General features: G+C 34.8%; 2 protein-coding genes across 3 annotated transcripts in view; one reads left to right on the top strand and one right to left on the bottom strand.

The window, feature by feature from the left end:
- Positions 1-1,937: 1,937 nt before the first annotated feature.
- Positions 1,938-13,778, bottom strand: LOC145678526 (huntingtin-interacting protein K). The gene is made up of 3 exons (XM_081748773.1): positions 13,436-13,778; positions 5,590-5,697; positions 1,938-2,294 (listed from the first exon to the last, which is right to left on the bottom strand). Exons 1-3 carry the CDS (start codon positions 13,583-13,585, stop codon positions 2,199-2,201), a joined length of 354 nt encoding a protein of 117 aa, XP_081604899.1. The 5' UTR covers positions 13,586-13,778; the 3' UTR covers positions 1,938-2,198.
- A 140-nt stretch (positions 13,779-13,918) lies between these two features.
- Positions 13,919-23,361, top strand: part of LOC145678525 (uncharacterized) — a 102,707-nt gene continuing 93,264 nt past the window's right edge. For both annotated transcript variants that reach the window (XM_081748771.1, XM_081748772.1), the window contains exons 1-2: positions 13,919-14,235; positions 19,489-19,623. In XM_081748771.1, the coding sequence (XP_081604897.1) occupies positions 19,507-19,623 (117 nt within the window). In that variant the 5' untranslated portion in view covers positions 13,919-14,235; positions 19,489-19,506. The remainder of the gene's footprint in view (positions 14,236-19,488; positions 19,624-23,361) is intronic.

Raw genomic sequence — 23,361 nt, forward strand, 5'->3', positions numbered from 1 at the left:
ACCCCGAGAAAACCCACGCACACGGTGGTTGTCCACCACAAAGTTCACTTGGTGGGAGCAGGGTTTGAACCCGAGACCCCTAGCACCAGAGGTGAACGCTCTACCACTGAGCCACCGCGACCCTAGGCATAGAAAATAAGTTGTGAACGCAGTTTTGATGGAATCTTCTGCCAGGTCAGAATGAAGCATCAGCAAGGAGGGTTTCATGTACGTATCAAAGCTATTGGATCGTAATGTATCAAATTCAGAACTAATACGCTCTTTTAAATGTTTTGCATTCGTAATTTTTTTCAGAAGAAAAAAATGTCTTTCATTATTCCCATTAGAAAATTTAGTTATTCTTGAGGACTGTGGTTACATAATTGCTACTTTTGAAGAACGAACACATATTAACTTTTTGACAACTTTCTATTCATAATGAACTAACTTATAAAATCATTTCTTGTAACATATTACTCACGAACCACCTAGTATTCATGTACTATGTATTGGCACGAACGACACCATATATATATTTTAATATAGATCAATGTGCTATTATTTAAGTTAACTGAGAACTAACTAACTACAAATGTCAAACGACTTATGGCGCACGCTTTAATCAAACCTCCCTTCCCCCCTATTCAACGTATTTCGGGCGATAATTAGAAAACCAGAGCACAATCTTGAAAATGCCCAGATAAATTCAGTGTTGATTCCCAACCAAGAAGTTTCTCTCGACAGCTATTTTCGTTCGCAAGATACAAGCAGACAAAGCTAATATAGAAGCTGCTGTGTCTTCTTTAAGGAATGGGTGAAAATGGAACTATTGGAAAGGGATCCGGAATGGAAAAAATATAATTAAAAAAAAATACAAAGAGGAGCGTCCGTTGTATGTCCATGACCTTTACAAGTCGAATTGTTTATATATATATACACAGGGTGTTAATGAATTATACCGACAGACAATATAAGGTAATTTCTACCATCAAAATAAATAAAAATAAAATAATAAATAAATAAATAAATAAATAAACTCATATGGACTTGTGAGCAAAAGTGCATCGTTTCAGAGCTTAGTTTCTTAACTAAGATCGTTCAAAAGTGTGAAAATATTACATTGCAACAATCGTTATTTTGAACACAAGGAACCTTAGAATGGTGGTTTGTATCAACGTAAAGGATGCACATACGTGAAAAAACTGTTATTCCGAAAATGAGGACCCATGGTACTGGAGGTACCTATCAATTTTAACTTCCTACTGACGTATTCCATATTTACTGCTATCAAGGCTTATCTTCTGTCTACCTTGGACCTATCTTCAAGTCAGAGTATATCTGAGAATTCTGTTGGGGAGCATGTCCCGTAATTATCCCCTGTACGGAATCACTTGCGCACACATCGCACACTGCTAAAATATGCATCTTTGGATAGCGTATATGTGAATTTCTTTGCACTGATATGAACCACCAGTCCTAGGTTCTTCATGTTCGAAATAACGCATGTTGCAATGTAATTTTTCTATCTTTCGAACGGCCTAACTCTGAAATATGCGCTTTTGCCCACAGGTTCATACGAACTTTTTTCCTTATTTTGATGTAGGAATCACCTCTTGCTGTTTGTTGCTATGGTTCATGAACACACTGCATATATATCACATGTTGTCAGTTGTAAGCAAAGTCTTCCGTTAGAATCCAGGCTCGCCAATCGATCGCAGCATAGTTTGGCACACCTATAAGCTGTACAGGAATGGGAAAAGGACGGTTAAGAAGTCAGAGTAAATTATTTACGAATAAATAACTGAGATTCATTATAGATTACGTCAAATTGATGTCAATATCTGTTGCTATTTTAGATATTACATATATCACATTGCTTATTCATGTCATCTCTTTAATTATGATGTACTTCCATCTTCAGTCACCAAATACAGGCTACTATAGAATAAATAGACAAATGGCTTTTACATCGTAGATTTATTTTCAAAAACGAAGAATAATATGAAAAAACTGACTCGATTTTTTACATACAAGTATACATACAGTTACGCTGATCGAATTTCCTTGGAAAGTATTCAACAAAAGTTTCTCAACTGGGTAACAGTTCTTTCATGCTACTTGTCACATTAGCATGATATAAAAGACAAACGAAAGTTCGTTTATTTGCTCAAAACCTGTTTGACGTGTTAATCGAAATCGCCTTTTCTTGCCAGCAGTCTTCAATCCGTTAACGCTACAAGTGCTTCCACAACGTTTCCATGATGTTCTCGTAACGTACGCTCTGCTTTTGTCCTCGAGATTTCCATCTCTCGCATCTGAAAGTAAACACCAAAGAGAGTTTTGAATATACCATATATATACAATTATTGTAGAAGTCTGAGCACACAGGTTTTTCAGAATTTTCAAAAAATATACAAAATTCAGTTTGTTGGATTTGTTCTGTAAAATAAACATCATTGCTTATACAAAGAAATTAAAACATATGGCCCTGTTTCCACTGAGACAAATTTATTGAATATGTTTGCGTTGAATGAAATTCCGACCCTTTGCCTTGATAAGAGCTTTACAAACTTCAGGGATTTGTTTGATTAATTTATCAAATTTTGCGAAGCTATGCGATTCCCTGTATAGTTTACTTTACCTTTTCTTACTCTCAGTACACTACTTATGTTGCATTTTCACTATATATACACTATAATGTATGTATAGTATTGTTCCAAAAATCCTCGTCACCCACCTCTGGTTGGAAAGCTTTACACTCTTACCTTTAGTTGGAATTAAACATCAAACTGTGAATTTTCTTGAGCCAACTGTGATTTTCACTTAAAGCCCAGGTGTTGGAATTTCCAACGTACGATTGCTAGAATATGACTTTCTAAATCAAAGTGTGTGGCCAAGACTTAAAAATCTTTTACGTAACATCATAAATAATGTAAACATGTCTTCAGGTTAACAACCACTAATCTTTTTAATATACGCCGGGACTCTTATTCTGATGATTAATTTCCTGTTATCATAACATGTAGGATTTCAAACAGTAAATAGAGTTGGGTAACAGCGTTTTTTAAAAGGGGTATTGTATAGCAGTTTGCGATGGAAAAACATGGAAATGCGATACAAACTGACAAATGTATACAAATTGCGATGCATCTTTCATTATTACCACGGAAGTTAAAATAAGGAGCAAGCTGAAAAAATATTCATATTATTTCAAAATTTTTTCATTGAAGGGACAGTTGCTGCAAGAAAACATGCCGCGACTTGGATTACAAAACAGTTTTCCACTTTGTCTATCCTTCGCTTTGTTGCTAGTGGGACATCTTCCAGACCTTCTCAGATTTTGGGTCATCCTATCGTTGTTTCTGTGTATAATAATAATAATAATAATAATAATAATAATAATAATAATAATAATAATAATAATGATGATGTTCCTTGAAGAAAAGGAATACTGGCAGGAGAGAAAACAAGCTCATATTATATTTTACCTAGCTGATATATATTGTAGCATGAATGGGACTTGGATATGGTTAATTCAACAGAGATATTTTTCAACAAGAAACCACGTACGCCAGAAACACTCCATATGGGCCCAAGACCGAGTACTAGTTCATCTGACTTATAAAGTGACGAGGTTGGTACATTTTTGGTAGTCAATAATTTTCTCCTGTTGTATTTTCTATCAAGGAATTTATTTGTCAGCAAATATTAATGCATGTCTTTTGCTGTAATTTGCAAGGACTGTTTAAAATGTCAAGGTCTAAAATTCATTTATTTTTCTAATTCATTGTTATATTTTTGATGTTTTACTTTCCATGTTTATTAAGCTTGTAATGAAACGACCAATTGTTTGGGATTCACCAAAATTCTTTATTTTTGCTGCTTTATTTTTACGATCATAAATTAGTAATTGTGGAAAAACTAGATGAAAAAGAGAATTTCAGTCAACATTGGTACAAGTAATTTAAAAGCATGATCCACTTTATAAATTATTTTAGGGGCAACAATTTCGGCCACTTTACTGTAGCATTCAGCTGGTCTTTATTAAATGCCAGTGTATGTCCAAAGTTATTATCACGTGTTCTTTAATATATTACAGACACCAATTTTCAACGAAATGTAGTCAGCATTCTTGACAAACTAGAATCTAGAAAGCACCAGCTGAAGGCTAAAATTTTTGTCCCTATATACAAATCAATGTACAGACTGATGAGTATACGTATTGTTAAATATGTATACATATAACTAAAGTGTAATACAAAACTTAATGGGAAGTTTCATAATAAATTAAAGATTTCACTAAAACGAAATTACCTGTCACCATAAGGTAGTTTCTTATATATCTATATCTATCTATCTATATAGTGAATTTAGTAGGAAGTAACAATGAATCTATTGGAAAAACAGTTCACGGGAAACTATCGTAATTCCTAAGATAGTAAACAGATAAATAAATAGTAAGTTGTAGAATTGACATAAGTAAAAGCTTTTTCAGAATACTAGGAGTTCTTTACTTTTCTTTTTCTTTTTTTCTTTTGTTTTACACAACAAAAATCGAAATTATCACGTGATGCATTATTGGTGATATTCTGGCTGACATACAACATAGCACGAGAGCATGACAACATAGTTGGCCAAAATATTGTGTAATTACGGTAAATTCTAAACTAATGAAGACTAGATTAAGTGCAACGTAAGAGTTTAATTTTATTTATTTAAGAGTTTATAGCCTTCCCTTATTACAAAAAACTTATGCTCAATAAAAATCTATGGACTTTGAAAAATATGGCAGCAAAGAGCAATAGAAAATTCAGCAAATTTAACTCACACACAGGACATAAATTATGTAATTAATATTTAAAATGTATCATCTGCATTTCCATTTCTGAATATCACTTACGCTTCAAATTTCTATGGTGTCTCCCTAATAACGTTGGTGGTGAAGCTAATGAAATACTCGTTAGGATATTTAGTTTCATTAGTACTTATATGATAAACCCTAGCAAAATTCTTGTTCTTTATTGAAAGTAATGACGTAGTGATAAGCTTAATTGGCAATAGTGAATTGTTAGCCAGAGACTTTGCGTAGAAGTGAAGACGTGGGTGCAAGAAGGGGAGAGCTCCAATTTTACATTTGGTTCAGGACTGAAACAAAATATTATTAGAAATCTGTATACTCTGCTTCAGCCTCCAAACTTTTTGCAAAGAAATGTTTTACCCCTAAAATATCACATTCCTTTACAAAATTTTTGGAGGCTTAATGAAAATAAATTCCGTTTTTAATAGATTTATTTTTCAGTTGTGAATCAAATCCGCAAGTGGAGTTACCCCACTACACTTAAACCTATAATGTGATTCAGTGAAATCGTTCCTTTACCATTCTGTGCTTACGCTCTGTAGCTGAAACAAGACAGACTGTAGATGTATTTAATGATCAATGAACTGGCAACATGAAAAAATGTAGAAAACTGGGTAGGGTTCGAAACCAACTACAATCTCACATGACCTTAAAGAAACCTACGATTCCCAGGTGATAGAATTTTATCAGTGCACCGCAGTACTTCCTTATAATACGAATAGTCACGTTATTAAAATGGAAGATGAACTTACTATTAATTCTACGTCTTCCTTTTTAATGGATACTTTCGCTAGTTCTCGTTCTTTCGCCATTTTTTCTGCAGCCTCCTTGTTCCGTCTGTCACCAATGATGGTCATGGCCTGAAAAAGAAATGAAATAATTCAGTTGATTCAAAAGTCCATTAGTCAAAAAGTAAAATACAATGAATTTTTTATCTACAAAATATAAATTTATAGTTTTAGTTTTACAATTAAGGTATATAGGCTAAGAAAATGGCTGATTAATGAAAGTGAATGATTATGACAGAATTTGTGGTATGAGAATGTCGAAAACGAACTAATCACTTTCGCAGCATAGATGTGCACTTTGAAATTGACTCACCGGGCCTCCTCTAAAGTAGTAAAGAATAAGGAATAAAGAAAAATGTGAAGACAAGACAAAATACTACTCGCACATCCTCTGAGGAGTGGTTTGAGGAACACATCGCGGAATTTTAACATCTCACATGGTCCCCAAAGTCCCCTCATTTCAATCTCATAGAGTGAATGCGTAACGCTATGAATGTTATAATGCCTAACCTGTAATACAATGTTTATACAATTATAATGTTCCATTTAAGGTTTTATATAGGATAATTTTATTTTATATTTAATTCTGAGTTTAGCATCCCTTTCAGCAGCGAGGGTATATGAGACATTGACTACTGATTAACGTGGAATCCGAATCACATGAGCTCCCTCCGGGAATCGAACCCGGGTATCCCACGCCAAAGGCGCGTGCTCTAATCGTTTACCTTGGGTTAATTTTATGTTACACGCTTCAATTTGTCTTCGTGTTCACTGAAAAGTAGGACTGTATTTTGCAACAGATAGCGTTATTGTAGCTATCTAGATAAGGCCTGTTAAGGTATATCTGTGCAAAAACACACCAACCTGTGTCCATATGCCAGTACCATTGTCAAATCTGCGTCAGGGCAAGGCGAAGCAAAGGGATCGCGCAGTAGTGTGTTCATAGGGAGCAGACAGGTTGGCGAATATGGATATGCGCATACGGGAAGATTTGTTTGTTTCATTGTCTCCTAATACGACTGTTCGTTCTCATGGTAGAAAGTAGGGCCATTGTTCATTTTTGCGTAAGGATATCAACCGGAACGGGCAACGTCAAAGTGGATATCTTATTTGACCGAATGGAAATTCATACAAAAAAGTTTACATAGGGGTTTTGACATCTTGTTTGTGCAGCCTTTTCCACTCGACTAGTAGCTAGCCCATTTGCCTTCTGTGTACGTGGTTCGATTTCCGGTAGGAGGGCGCAAAAATTTATTTTTACTTTATTCAATTTTATTAATCATTCGTCTTTTTTATACAAAAGATATAACCGTCAGACATTAAACTAAAAAAAAAAAATAAGATTTCATTTTTTATACCCTATTTGTGTACGGTATATAGAAATTTTACACAAACTGATTGCACTGGGGATTTCACCTCCACGGGCACCACTGAAAATTAGTCTCTCAATCTCTTCATAATCCCATCATCAAATACATTCTCTTACTAAATGTTTAACTACAAATCTATAAATAACGTCAATTTTATAAAGACATATGCCTGTAATATTTGTAATGATGGAGCCTTAGAATTTTGAAACGTAAATATTACAAAGTTTCGCGGCCCAAAGTAAAGTTGTATTTAGTAAGGTTAAGTAAAATTTGGATACTACTAGACTTACAACTGCACATTATGGCTTAGATATATGTTACGTCCCTTGAATTAATAAGTGAAATGTATTATACTCTTGCTAGATATGCTATCATAGAAATATACAAGTACGTGCACACTGTCTTAAGACTACATTGCGTGCATAGTGAAATGTGAAGGAAAGGAACAGACTGCTACAAGCATAAAAAATCAATTATTTTAATAGCGTTTAAAGGGGACAAAAATGTCCAAAGATGAGGCATATGCCAATCGATAAGCCTCATCAATCTGTACAAAATGATATGTGGGAGTGTAAAAGTTCATGCACAGTTTTTGAGGGGAACGAATCCTTTCGTACACCTAAAAAATGATGCTGTACAAGAATCATGCTTTCTATTAATGCAAAACTCATACAGCCGCATATTACTCATGAACTTCTTCAATAGAACACTGGACAGAAAACACGATATACTATGGTTGAAGAGATATAGTTCCAACTAAAATGAATGAAACGAAACCTAACCTAATGCAATCAGTCATAACGTTACTATTGTCATGTTGAAAAGCTGACGGAGATCAACGGAATAAATGCCTAAATTGTAATTTCTGTTTACCTAAAATAATGTAAAAAGTTAAATATATCCATTAATCGGTAGATGATAGCGAGCTGACCAAATGACATGCTTCACGTAAATTCTCACGTGTAGTTTTTGAGAAAATCGGAAATTTATTTATGAGACCATGTGGCATTTTTTATTCTGCTAGAAAACATTGTTCATTTATTTATATACTGCAGGCAATGTCTTAAAACAGATTTTACCTAGCAGATTGTTCCTATTGTTGTTTGTATTCTTACAACGGTGTTAAAACAAACAAACAAACAAACACACACACACACACACACAATCTCGCAAATTGAAGCGAATGATAAAGTTCCTTGAAATTGGTTACGGTCGCAGAGACTGTAGTAAGGGAAATCTAATTAACGTGCATAATCACTGTCGCTTCACGCCTACTCCCTACGGACACATCATTGGATTGACCCACCAGCTGTGTCCTGCTCCGAATTGATAGAAATAATGCTTGTAGTAATCACATAGCACGACTAGATGAGTGTTCTCCATATTTAACGTTTGTATGGCATATTATGGGTAACACATTTGTGAACGTGTCTAACGGAGAAGGTTCTAGAATGCTGGCCCGCACATATTCGTAAAGGTGGGTTAGTAGCCAGGTTTGTTCATTTCTTTACCGAAGTTCAATGCTTGATTCACACAATAATATCGAATGTGTGACAGTGAATGCAGGCAGGTTCAGTAGCCAAGTGAATTACTTTCTTTATTACGACTCAATGAAGATGCGGGCCAATGCCTGACAGCGTCAAATTTTACCGAAAAAACACTATTAACTTTTAATAACCACAATGATTTAACCCTCCTAAAGTAAATCTGCACCGAGGAACTCAACTCCCTCGTACACATATGGTGCAGATTAATTGTATGGATCTATATTTAAATTCACTGCATATATATAGTTCGTCAGTAAATCACATTTTTGTATCTTAATCATTTTTGCGGTATCGGCTTGCATTCCTCTGTACAGATCAGGGTTGGAAAAAACCATGATTTTTATTGAAAAAAAAAAACATTGTTTTTTTTTTTTTGATTTAAATAATTTGCTCTATGTATTTATACCAAATATGAAGAGAAATAAGTTTGTTTCGCCTTCGTGTTATTATGTAACAACCGGGTTATACTGGAAGAGGTCACGTAAGCTTAAAGCGGAATCCAAACCGTTTCTCGACTTACATTCGAAAGAAACTTGTTCTCCATTTAACTCGAAACCGGGACTAATTCGCTACAAATGCGATATGTCTGCCGAATCATTCACGAAGGACTCCTGATAAAAATACATTGTACTGATCTTTACATACTTGTTAATATAATTGTCAAGAGTCATTTCAGGACAAAAAGATAAACAATTGCACAAGTGAAACAATTATACAGAATTACATATGGACAATTTCAAAATACTGCAGAGTACATAAGAACTAATTTAGTTCAAGTTAATTAACTACGACTTTTATTGGTCCAAGTTAAAGAAATACGACTTAATTTGCATATCAGTAAGAAAAGTGAATAAAGATGAGTTCACTTTGGCTCTGACCCATTTATACATAAATAGATACCAAAGATACTTCTGATTTTAATAAATGCCTCTCGTTGGGTTTGTATGACCCCCCTTCCCCCCTCAGAAAGAAAAAGTACGACACTTCAATGTATTTTATCAATAGTAAACTAAACAGTATTTAGAATTTAGTTGCATAACAACAATAACAAACTATAACAAACAAAAATCACAAAAGCAATATTCATAAACTTATAAAAAAAACAAAAGCTGCTTTTGTAGTATAATCTCTTTGAGTAATGAATGGGGAATTTAGGTCTAAATATAATACGAATAATATACGGAAGTGAAACATAACCCACAAATGTGTGTTCATCAAGATTTTACGAACACTTAGACTTTTAAAACATTTTTCGTTTTTTCCTTTTTCTTTTTTGGTTTAAACCAGTTGGTTTAAAAAAAAAAAAAAAAAAAAACAGCTGGTTATACCAAGGTTTTTAAGTTGGATCTAGCCAACTCTGGTACAGATTCACTTTAGAGAGGCTTTAGTGTATGTACCCTGTAAAAGACACTAACTAGTGCTAGGAACCCAACAAAAACATGAATGCTATCTGACCGAGTCAGCGCGGGAATGCGGCAGGGCAACCCGACGGCAATGGATGCTTCTGCAGGGAGTAGGTGCGTCAACGAATGTACATAAATGAGGAAAGCGCAAAAGTGTATATGGCATAAAATTACATACCTTACGTGTTAAACTATGTATCTGTACGTAACAAACATCGTTGAAATCAATATACCGATATGTTTTCATTGGTTGCACGTATGTGTTCCGAAGTACGATAACACATTACTACGGTAACATAAATTTCACAGTTATGTAGATCCTTTTAATTCCCGGACATGTCTATAGTTGCGCGTCATGAGTTTGCATATTGACTTCAGATATTACACATGTCCGGGCGTGTATTGAAAATTTTATCCCAAATTTGGGAGTATGTTTAGCAGAAGGGGCAGGGTTTGAAAAAACCCGGGTATTTTTGAAAAAACCCGGGTATCTTTGAAAAAACCCAACCCACCTGGGCCCACGTGGGTTTTTTCGGATATTTTCGGGTTTTATTGGATTTTTTCGGGATTAATTGGTTTTTTTCGAAATATTTCAATCTCTTTGGGGTAAAAATGTTAAATATGATTTACATTTCATGAGTGTCATTGTCACAACTTGCAACTACTTTCTATTCACTGCTGTTTTGAAAAAAATGCCGCCATTTTGAAATTTTATATTGGATCGCCGAAATAATCTATATAGCAAATTTTGAATGTCTTATGCTTCTACACTCAAAATATCAACTTAAAAAGTCCGAAAACTGCACCTTGTAGCATGGATACCCGCTATTTTGAAAAATGGACGCCATTTTGAAACTTTATGCCGCCAAAATATATACAGCTAATTTAGTCTCTCGTGCTTCTACTGATGTACGTCTGATGAGGATCTTGGCTAGAAGATCGAAACGTCACGTGTAAATGTGTTTTTATATTAAATAAGTGCAGTCTTGTTCAGCAGTGTGTTTATTTTTAAGAGATGGTCCAAATATGATCATTGCCTGTAAACAGTTTTCAATGTTGCCAGTCTGATTTTAAAGTTTAAAGCAATAATAATATCGTCATATTTTATGTCCCCTGTGTGGGACTCCGGGACAACATGGGTAGGGAAGCAGAGTTGTCTTCAACATTGGGAGGCGGTCAGATTTGAGGCTTATTCTGGGAGGTATCAATTTCATCTCACTTTCCTTTGTGACAGTTGGACACAAATCATCACATTTCTTCCTAAAAGACACATTTCCAATCGGATTATTGAGGGGGACAGTTCCAAGATTGTAGGCGATAGTTCCCCATCATTCCCCCGGGATTTTCGCCAGTGGATATCAGCTATTTTTTTTTTTTTAAAAGCGCGCTATTTAGTAATTTTATGTTGGTATGCTGCCAAAATCTAAACAGAACATTTAGAGTGTCTCTGGTTTGTATCCTGAAAATTTAAAAAACCGAAAGTTGAACACTGTGTGGTAAAGGCAGACAAACAAACAAATGTAAATCGAGTCATCCTAGGAGCCTCAGTGACGTTCGCCAAATATGAATACCAAATAGCTATATTAATTTAAAACAAAGACATAATTCATCAAAATGTCTTAAATATTTTTCAACGTAAAATAAACGGTCCTATTGTTGAAGTTCACTTTCGATGCTTTGTGCATTCAATTACGGGAATTACCCGAGCACTTCTTGCAAAACCGTTATTTTCCGAAAATTAATTTAAAACAATTAACAAAGATAGGCTGATAATTCATATTTTATAAAGTAAATGTTTCAAAATGTCTAAAATGAAATGAAATATCCTCCAGCGTAAAATAAATAGATTTATTGTTGAAATATTCACTTTCGATGCTTTGTGGGTTCAATTGCGGGATTTTCCCGAACACTTCTTTCACGACGGGTTTTTCCTGAAAATCCAGCTTGCTTTACTGTACATCGAAACTTCCATTAATACTGAAGTTTGAATGCAGCACTTGAAATAGTAAGCGTTACGTAGTCTTCGGAGCTCCGAGCGTTAAGCTTCTTAATTTTGACAAGAATTTTTACGTTATTGCTTGTGTTGATTCTACAGAATGCTTATTTGAAAGCTAGCAACAAATGACTGAACTGTTGTGGGAAAACCAAATTTTACTGATTACTTTTGTTACCATCAAAGGTAATAAATAATACTAACAGTTTTACTAATGTATTTACATATTTACTGTTAGTACCGGCACTTATGTATGACCTTAAACCCGTCAACGTATGAGGGATAACGTCCCTCGGCGGCGCCGAGTCAGGTAACACACTATTTACGGAAAGTATTTTCTAAAATATACAATCGCTTACTTTACTTTAAATACGCTATACGCATAATCTGCACATTAATTTGTTCTACAATTATCTCAAGCTAAGGTGAGGTTATTTATTTATTTATTCATTCAGTGCATTTAGAGCTTTATAAAGGTCTTATGTTGAATATTGTTATCTATCTTAACATCTTAACATGAAAGCATAAAATTCGCCCAAAGAAAGCTTAAAATCTGATAAAAATAACTTTCAATGTGATCACCTTAGTTGTACCAATAATACACTAACAAAAAAGTCAAAAAGCCAGGTGGGTTGTAAGATGGGGTTTTTCAGGTGGGTCCAAACCCGGTGGGTTTTTTCGGGCTGGGACCACTTGGGCAAACCCTGAGAAGGGGTCCAGAAGCACGTAAAAATCACAAAATTTTCAGGAGAAATGGATGATACAAGCACTTAGACGTAACATAACATAACCAAGTCTAACCTAACCTAACGAAAGCTAACCTGAACTAGCTAAGTATTACTAGGGAGTATGTTTAGTACAAGGGGTCCAGAAGCACATAAAAAACACAAAATTTACAGGAGAGATGAATGATGCAAGTACTTAGACGTAACATAACGTAACCAAATCTAACCTAACCTAACATAAACTAACCTAAGCTAACCTAAACTAACATAATGTTAGTAGAAATAAGCGAAATTCTATCCTTTTTTGGAAAATTATGCGGGACCCCTACACTAATATAACATAAACTAAATTAACCTTACCTAACGCATACTAACCTAACCTACCCTAAACTAACCGAATGTGAACAGAAATTACCAAAATTGTAACATTTTTTTGAGAAAAGAGCTGAACCCCTTCTGCTAAACATAGGCCATTAACCTAATCTAATGTGAACAGAAATTACCAAAATTGTAACATCTTTTAGAAAAAGCAGCTGGAATATTTCTGCTAAACATGGGACACCAAATTTGTTCTGTAAAACTTACAAATTGTGGATCCGTACAGTAAAACTGTACCTGAACTACTAAAGGTACTAAGAGATTTAATGACAAAGGTCGTATATATAAAGTTAATTTATACAAGGATCCCTGTAGAAATATCAGAAACACGACATGCATTGTTTAATCTATATAAACAAGGGCATATTTCAATAAGTATTAATGATATACTTACTCCAGAAAAATCATTGGATGACGATATTTCTTTTTCTTCTGCATAATCGGTAACTTTCTCCAAATCTGCAGCTCCACTATCATATTTAGCTGCTTTCTTTTGTGCCTTTTCTTGTTGCACATCATCCCCATTCACTTCGTCATCCGCCATTTTTGTACTTTTAAGTTCGTAGTACTACCGCGAAAAATACTTCTTCGTTGTTTATTAAAGTAGAAAACAATATTAGTTAATAATCATACTTTCATTACTGTATGTCAGTATTGTTTATTATAAATAATACAAGCAAGTCATGAACGGAAAATTTATTAATGCTCAAAATATCAAAACTCCTCACGATCTCTGAAGTGGCGACTTGCGTCTGTCAACTGTTCATGGAAGTGACAAAACGCTTACGAAATTGATTGTCAACTATTTTTAGGTACAAGAAACACAATCTTCAACACACTTGTTTCTCTCACTGTAGACTGTTTGTGAATGGTTACTTCATTTACTCGTTTATCTATTTTTGCATGCGTAAACCTTATCATTAACGCAAAATTGAGAATTGTAAGAGATTGAACGATAGAAAGGGCAGTTTTGCATTTAAAAAACTTTTAATCTTTGTAGTAAGGAAACTAAATTAGTAAAAAGCGTGATTGTGAGGTTGGTTTCTAAGGTTGAAGTTTGACCAAAAGACTCCACAAACACGTTTAGCTAGTGGAAAATAAACAAAGACCAATGGCGTTAATTCGAACATGTTCAGAGCTAACGCGCGAAAGTTTTATAAGTATATTTTACTGTGCTGAAGTTAATTTGTTTTGGTGAGTTCCATTAATGTGATATTAATTGTATTACTGGTGGCTTATGTTTAATTAAGAATTGAGATAATCTCTTGTAGCTTTCAAAACTGCATGTTGTGTAAACCACCTGCGAAAAATCGCTTCGGCTAGAAAGCATACTAGCAAATTAGTGCAAATTTGATTGAAACGATTACTGAAGTCATGATTTATTTATAACTCAATAAATATAGAAATATATCAAGATTGAGAACATCTCCGCATACGTTTATTTGCTAATCTTTCGATAAACTTTTTAGGCTGCTGCCTGTTTTTTTTCCCCCACTGCCTTTTCATATAATGAAATATTTCAATTTAACGACTCACATCTATAACCTTTAGGCTAATGGAGGCGATGATTAAGGCAAGTGAATGATAGAAGAATTGATGGATTGAAGAACTGGGAAGAAACGGGAGTACCCAAGACAGAGCGTGCGCAGGGGGTGGGTCCGGACTCTCCCGAAATTCCAACTTGTAAATGTAGTCTACTTTTAGGGGCAATTTTAGAAATGTTCATATAATTTAGTCTCAAATTGTATTTGGACCCCCTCCGAAACGCTTTAGATTCCTCCCGAAATAAATTCCTGCGTATGTTCCTAACCCGAGAAAACCCACAGACACGATGTTCTGGATTTTCATTGTAATTATGTGAACTTTACACGAGCTGATTTATTTTCTGTCGTGCCAGAGAGTATATGGGCATAAACATAAACTGCCACATAAGGAGCAAATGTAAGACAAGTAGCACAGAGCATCGAAGACAGTGCATAGGTAAATGGAAAATGCAACATAAAATAGATATTTCAAAAGTGAAATCGATTAAGGAATCCAGTAATAGCCCCCTTCCCCCCGTGTTCAGAAGAACATAAAGTGGTTTAAATGTTACCTTACTATTTACTTATACTTAATGATTACTTACAATTACTGCTGTTTCATTTTCGTACTCCAGTTGTAGTTACATTTGGCAAATATTTCGTAATTTTCTTATTTCTTTATTCACGAACTAGGTTATGCATTCATATTGTGTTACTGCGCAAAAGTTGAACCATTCAAGTGTTCAGTGTTGTAAACTGTCATATTCGGGCATATAGCGTAAAAACTATAGTGCGTAAAACACGATCCAACTTAAAAACACGAATCAGCATGTGCAGATTTGTCACTAAAAGACATGAATGCTACCTATGTTAGGGAAGGAGCGCAGCATGGGGCTGGCTTGGTAGCGAAAGAATGGAAAAGGTTATAGAACACAGGACCCCCATATAGGTTATTAGCCAGATTGGTTCCTATCAGTACCAAAGTTTAGTATTTAATTCACATAGCATTGCCGAGCGTGAGTGAGCGAGTGAAGGGTGTTAGAGCCTTGCAGGGCACGTTGTTTTCTGTCTTCATTTAAGCCAAATGGAAAGGGGGAGCTGTGTTCTAGAACGTTGCCTCAGAATGCATTCATTAGAAGCAGGCACGTCAGCGAAGTTGGGTGTGACCATAAATGAGTATATGTGTAGCATACCTTTGCGGTAGTTCTACAGGGTGTCCAATATACAATGCAACCCGGAGTTTGGGATAGTAGACCTTTTGAACCTGAAGCGATACACAAATAATGGTTATACCAAAATGAAGCCTTGTTCATGCATATATTTTTAAACTAGGAAGCAACAATTGAAGTACACTAGAAACCACACAGTGTTGCCAGACGTAACCGAGTTTTTTTTTTTTTTTTTTGCAAAACATGTAAATAGACTCATATGTATGGATGTTATGTCGTTAATATTCAGTTTGTTTAGTTGGAGTAGCTTGGAAACTACAAAAAGAATTTTTCATTTCCACTGATTAATCCGATGAAGCCTCTGTAAGGGGGAACTAGGGAAATCGTAGTTTTCATAAATTAACGCTCTGCATTGGTAACTTTGCTGATGTTTCAGTGCATCAAAAGGTGTGTTAAGGATCTGTCTACATTACACAATTCGTGAAAACAATGAAAAACATACTTTGAAATTATCATGATAAAGCCTTTACTTATATGCACGCGGCAACACTGCTATTATCAGAAATGAGTTACTAGCACTACAGCGGGGGCTGGGAGTGTCCCCTGTTTTGATTCAAACACTGGTTCACATGTTTCATCAGGTTGGCAGCAACTTTACGAAGATTAGAAGTGTTAATGTTCTCAATGGCACTGCGAATGTTCGTTTCCAGGTCTTGAATAGTTCGAGAATTGTTCTTGTATACATCTTGCTTTAAATAGCCCCATAGAAATGAATAGCAGTGTTGCCGGGTGATGCAAGTGAAAATTTTATCATCATAATTTCAAAGTTTGTTTTTCATTTTTTTCAGGAATTGTATAATATAGACAGAAACTTAATACACCTTTTGATGCACTGAAACATCAGCACTGTTGCCAATTCAGAATGTTAATTTATGAAAACTATTATTTTCCTAGTTCTTCCTCACAGAGGCCTCATCTGATTAGTTATCGGTGGAAATGAAAAATTCTTTTTTCTGCTTCATAATTTCCAAGCTACTCCAACTATACAAACTGAAAATTAATGACAAGAACATCCATACGTATCAGTTATGAGTCAATTAACATGTTTTGAAAAAAAAAAAAAAAAAAAAAACTGGTTACATCTGGCAGCACTGTGTGGTTTGTAGTGCACTTCAATCGTTGCTTCCTAGTTTAAAAATATATAAATGAACAAGGCTTCATTTTGGTATAACCATTATTTGTGTATCGTACCATTATTTATGTTCTGCACAAAGTGCACTCTTACCTCCACCGCCATGTTGCATTTTCTAGCAATGTAACCATGCTGTTGTTAAAAATCACCGTTTAAATAGGGAGCATGACCACTACAGTCCTTACATTAACGACAGGACCGTGCAAACATTTTGAAGGAAATAAATAATTCTTGTGTTCATTAAAAAAATGACAGATCACAAAATATAGCTTTTGTAGCAGAGGTCGTTGGAGAAGGCAGGAAATATTTCATCGATCTTCAAGAAAAAAGGTATACCGGTACCTAAAATTGACCTTTCATAATAGAAACACCATTTGGAATTGAGTGATAGACTTTAATCGTAAGAGTATTTTAACACTCCAACAAAACCGACAATTATCAGATGTTCTTTAAATATAATTTTCCAAAAAGTGGGCATCATTTCTGGTAAACGATGAGTCTTGGGGAAAAATTTAAACACTGTTCAATAGGAGAATTACTTCTCTTTCAAATTGGTTCAATTCATTTTCTTTCTAAAGTAGCAGTAGGGGAAGATGGATCGACTATGTGACTATGGACTTAGAAAAAAAGGGGTTAATACAAAAAATGTTTGGGACCAAACAAGATGGAAGCGACTCATCAAAAGTGTCGACGCTCATTAATGATAGAGTAAAAGAAGAAAGAAGATAATTGCACTTTGCGTTTTGTATTTATCTTACTACTCTTGCAGATCGGTATTGAAGTACAAATGTAGCACAATACAAGTCTTTTCATACATGACATAACATTCTTATACAAATAAAACATGCCAATTTTCTCTAAAAGTGGTCTTTCAATTATTATTTGATTTCGATCATGTTAAAATTCTTAAGACACCCTTCTCGACGATTTATTATTATTGGGGCCGCGGTTGTTCAGTGATAGAGCGTTCACCTCTGGTGCGTGGGGTCCCTGGTTCGTTCCCAGCTCGCGCCAAGTGAACTTTGTGGTGGACGAATACCGTGTGCGTGGGTTTTCTCGGGGTTCTCCCGCTTTCTTCATTGCATCATTTCATTCATTTCTCATTATCACCGTCTCCTTTAGCCTAACCGGCATACCGTTGGACATAAATCTTGAGATTTCATTTCATTTTTGCTTTATTATTATTTTTTTTAAATAACGCATTGATAATATAATAATTTTGAAAAATAGACATTTTAGCTTTATATTTAAATAAGCTATTAATTGTTTTCAAGACCTTTTCCAGTAGCAGCCTAGAGTTCAGCGTTTTTTATTAGTACTGTATCTTATTATACTATTGATTAATATAATATATTAATATTATACAGGGTGGCTTATTTACCATGGTACACCCTTGTAATTTCTAAACTGTAAATAACAAGCGCTGAAATTTCATAGAACGCAAATATCTACTTGCATTGGACATTGTTTGACATATTCTGCAATATTACCAGATTAACAGTGTTACCAGCCCAACATAAAATTATATTTTTTTTTTCAAATAGAAGTATGTTTTTCAAAATATTTCAAATCTACGTGTAAAACAAAAGCTTAAAATATCGCACTTATTGTTCAGTGTTACAACCTAAGGACGGTACAGTATCACGAACATCGCAAAACAACCAAAGTTTAGAGGCTTCTCCAGCAGTAATAACGCAAGGAAGGCAAGTTACAAAGAAATTGAAAGTAAAACTTTTGTTAGAAGGGCTTTACTTCGGAAACCTGCTTAGTTAAGTATCTCATCCAATCACGTATGTGATTTTCAATAGATGTAAAGATAATCGTGCTATTTATAGCAATTTGATATCTCAAATTGTTCCGGAGATACGATAAATACTGGTAAAGATTGCAACACTGCCTAAAATTATGTAATTCCGATAACTTGTAATTAGAACTACCAGAAGCTATTGTTTTAATGTTACATAAGCAGAGGAAAGCAACAATTCTATTTTAGAAGACCCATAGCAATCTACTAGTGAGATGTCCGGGAATATCACAGGAATGGATGAAAACGTTATCATTCGAACTCCCATCTCTTCTGCCTTCCTTACATAGAACACATGGGATAATAGACTGGTATGGCTGCGGACTTGTCTATGTTGATCCATACTTTTGTGGCCTCGTCACCCTGCAGGTGATGAAATGTGTACGTCATACAGAGGATCTATGACGTTCCCTTGGAAGTAAAATATCCTGCCATTACCAGAAATCCCTTGGAAAACAATTCCTTGCGCTGTAGCACAGTCAGAACAGGTCTTGTGGTTTGTAAAAAATAGGAACATAGAAAGAAGAAGGTATTACTCAAAAAGTGAGTTATGTTTTGAAATATTGCTGACGTTTATGCATTATAGTCTTTAGGAAACATGGAGGTGAGAGTAAAAGATTTAGAATCTTGTGCTTAGATTGTTAAGTGTATTATGTTCTTCATATTGTTAGAATTGTGGACAATTTAGGGGTAGTATTTATTGCTTCTTATTATAGTACGCAAATTTGTTTATAAATGTGGATAAAAATTCGTTTTCAGGAATTAACGTAGCTAGATATGGATGATCCTGGGATTTCGTTGTTCAAAGGGTCAGGAGATTTGAATCTGGATCCAAATAATCATCATGACGAAGAACAGGAAGCGTTGGAAGATGAGAGAAGAAGAAACGAAGAGGTTTGTTAACTAACTTATAGTATGGTTTATGCATCTGCGTCTAAGGAGAAAACGAACTTGATTTGATTTTGAGTTTAGCGACGCTTTCAGCAGCGAGGCTATGCAAGACGTGGACCTACAGCTTAACATGTGATCCGAACCAAACGATCTCCCGCCGGGAATCGAACCTGGTCCTCCCACGCTAAAGGCGCGTACGCTAACCGCTTAGACACAAGGAAGCTAACTAAATGAACTGATAGAATGTGGATTTCATTAATGAAGTACTAACCTTGGACTTCACTTAAGTACCTGTATTATTTATTTATTTTTGGATCAAAAGATCCAATATATTTCAATCAAATTTTTTCGTGTACGCCTTATATTTGGAGAATACATGCAATGTAGCCAAACCCAAACTATCATTTAACTCAGTATGATGTGTTTATTCCGTAGAAAATACAAAACTCGATGAAGGGCCGTTCGAAAATTTTGTGGCCCCTGGTCCAAAAACTACTTATTGATCAAGATCGCAATCTGTTGATGCATTTTTTGGATCATTCCTAGGAGTATTTTCATTGATTCGCTGAATTTTCAGTTCTGTAATGGAATGATTGGAAGGCGAACACGGGAGTTCAAAGATTTTACATCAAGGAGTAATATCTCTTGTTATTTTATTTCGATAATTTAAGCTCTGGTGAACTTAAATTATGGGCAAAGAATTAAAATAAAAAGTTCTTCACCCATGAATTGTTCAACCAAAGACATGAAAAAACAGGAAACAATTGTGACACGGAATTCCACCAAACCTTCAAGTGATTTATTGGAGTAAAAATTTCAGTTGTTTTTTGCTGTTAACGAAGTTTAATAGTGGTTTTATTGTAAGGACTGAAAATTTAGTATTATGTGAGTCTACGAATCAATGTAAGTATTCTTTAATTATTACGTACTGATGATGAGGACAAGCAGTCATCGAAACGTGTACTAATAAATTAATAATACAGGTGCTTAAGTGTAGTTAAAAGTTAGCATTTCAGTAAGGAATTAATGTTTTATTAAGCACTAGAAATCTTTAATTTTCAGTTAAGAAAGCACTTCAAATTTACTGGAACGTACATATAAGTATAATTTCTTAATAATAACGGAAGTAACTCCACGAATGCGTGACTGTATATTTAGTCGAATGTAGTAATGTTAGGGGAAAAGATTTTCAGTTCTTAATGTAAGATCAATGATCCCTACATCTTTTAATCTATTCAATAGCTGTTCAAATTGCAATTTACTTTTATATTATGTATTCTGGCATTCATCGCTCTTATAAAAGAAGAATCACTATTAATTACTAATCTTCAGTGGATAGTCATATTAAATTACTTTAAATTATAGTTTTCAGTTGATGTTTTTCCAGAGAACTGTTCGTTCTTACTAAAAAGGTATTGATTACACTATTATGTATGGTTACGTAGGTGTACCAAATGACTGTGTAAATCCTAGCTTTTAATTGTCACGCTTCATTTATTCGATCTTTCCTGATCATTACCAAGTAATAATTACGGTATTACATGTTTGATGGGAATGAATTATAATCCTGTGTTTAAAAAAATGAATACCCATATTCTTTGTAGAGCTCTTTACTCGTCCGCATACAAAATATATAACCCTTCTAAAATCAGCAACCAGTTGTTACATGACTGGTATTTGCATTCCCTTAATTACATTATAAGTGCGTGTTATGTAAGCTATGAGAAAAATTTGTTGATGACCTTTAATCTATTTGCCTGTAAAATTCCCTGTGTGGAGAGATGTTATTTTGCTAGTACAATCATATCCTAAGACTTTTCAACATGATTAGCGGATATCTTTTTACATAGTCACATTCGCAACATTTAATTCTGACATAACAACGTATTACCGTTTGTCTATTACGTATAATTGGCGCCGAACAATTTCACTTTTTCACAATGGTAAAAACATCTATTTCATTTGTAGCAGTCTTGAATAATGTATTAGTGCTGTTAAAATTATGAATATTAGATTCGTCGAATTTTATTATTCGTTTTGATTCAATCCTAATATTCGTTTTCTACATTTCAATAATTAATTTTGTTCGAATAATGAAGGTTCGAAGAATCCAATATTCGAATTTTAAAACCACTCCAATGTACCTGTTAACCTGATCCTTCAAAGTAGATCTTTGTATTATTTTTTAATTTTTTTTTTTTTTTTAAATACAGTTAAGGGATAAGTAAGAAGTTCGATTTGTAGAACATGGGGTAGATCAAATATATTCAAATATGATAGACAGAAAACTCTTACATAGAAATTCATAATGTTAAATTTCACGAACAGATTAAAGATATATTCGCCTTTTGTTCTGTGTGACTGATTTAAGTTTCGTTGCTGATTTCATAATCGAAACTCAGTTATTCTACTTTCAACTTTTAGGGTTTATTACAATTATATATAGTTATAATAAGAAATCAGTTTAGCAGCGAAACTTAACCATATTGAAGAAGGGTGAGTATGCCTTGAAATATAATTTGTGAAATATAATTTGAAAGGGTGGTTAAATATAATTTGTAAGGATGTTGTAAATAAGTTTATATATATATATATTAATATTTGTAATTTCCATTTCTGTATTTTAATATTCATCCAGTAATGTCTGGTAGCAATTAGATAAAGTATGGTTGTATTGCTGAAACTTTAAGTAATAGAAAATATTTCAAAATTTCTCTATGCATTAGGAGGGGTGTTATAAAAGTTCTAAGCCTATAAACGGAGAAGCAGAAAGTTTATGGATGGTGTTACTTTCAACGAAGTCCCCTGACAAGCATGACGTCATTATTACTGTTAAAATGAGTACCTTCCAACTTATTTTTAAGCCTTGGAAAGAGGTGAAAGTCAGCAAGTACCAAATTAGGCGAATAAGGTGAGGGAGACTAATGCTTAGTCGTAATCATGAATTTCTGCCATTGCAATGACTTACTTGTGGCTAGGGGCATTGTCTTGATGGAAAAGCACACCTGCTGTAGTTTCCACGACACTTCTGCCGGATTAAGCTCCCTCGTGGCTAAGCGGTAAGCATACGCGCCTTTGATGTGGGAGACCCGTGTTCGATTACCGGCGGGAGCTCATGTGGTTCGTATTCCACGTCTCATATGGCCTCGCTGCTGAAAGAGGAGCTAAATTACAAACAAACAAGCTTCTGCCGGATTAACCCGTATCTGTCGTAGAAGACTTGCGTAGTACTCCCAGTCACTTCGCCTCTGTGGAAGATAATCCACCATGACTATCCCTTTCGAATTCCAGAAAACTGTAGCCATAGCTTTTCCAGCTGAGGATATTGACTTGGCCTTCTCCGGATAGCGAATGAGGGTTGGTATTGGTGGAACCAGGTTTCATGTACTGTTATGAATCCAGTGCGAGAGGCATCTGGATTTGTCCGGAAGAAGTGAAGATTGTCCCTTGAAATGTTACGTCTGGTGAGCTTCTGATTAGGTTTCAAAAGTTTTGGTACCCATCTCGCGGAAACCTTGTTCATTCCAAGATGCTGGATGATAATTCGGTCAACGCTGACAGTAGATAAGTCCACTGTCTCAGCAATCTGTCTGATGGTCATTCGCCGATCATTCATGATGATTTAATGCACTTTGTAAATGTTCTGAGGTAGTGCTTCCACGGGCCTTCTTGATCTAATGTCATTTTCAATGCAGGTTCTCCTCCTCTTAAATTCGGCTCCCCATTTCTTCATTGTGGCAT

Source organism: Thermobia domestica, chromosome 2 (assembly GCF_964235325.1).
Source record: "Thermobia domestica chromosome 2, izTheDome1.hap1.1, whole genome shotgun sequence".
NCBI lineage: Eukaryota > Metazoa > Arthropoda > Insecta > Zygentoma > Lepismatidae > Thermobia > Thermobia domestica.

What these genes read in the sequence shown, in the direction of transcription:
- LOC145678526 (XM_081748773.1), bottom strand. Translation starts at nt 13,585, where the DNA reads ATGGCGGATGACGAAGTGAATGGGGATGATGTGCAACAAGAAAAGGCA. An exon ending in CATCCAATGATTTTTCTGGA is followed by an intron (nt 5,698 to 13,435) that starts GTAAGTATATCA and finishes TTTCTTTTTCAG; the next exon opens with GCCATGACCATCATTGGTGA. An exon ending in AGGAAGACGTAGAATTAATA is followed by an intron (nt 2,295 to 5,589) that starts GTAAGTTCATCT and finishes GTTTACTTTCAG; the next exon opens with ATGCGAGAGATGGAAATCTC.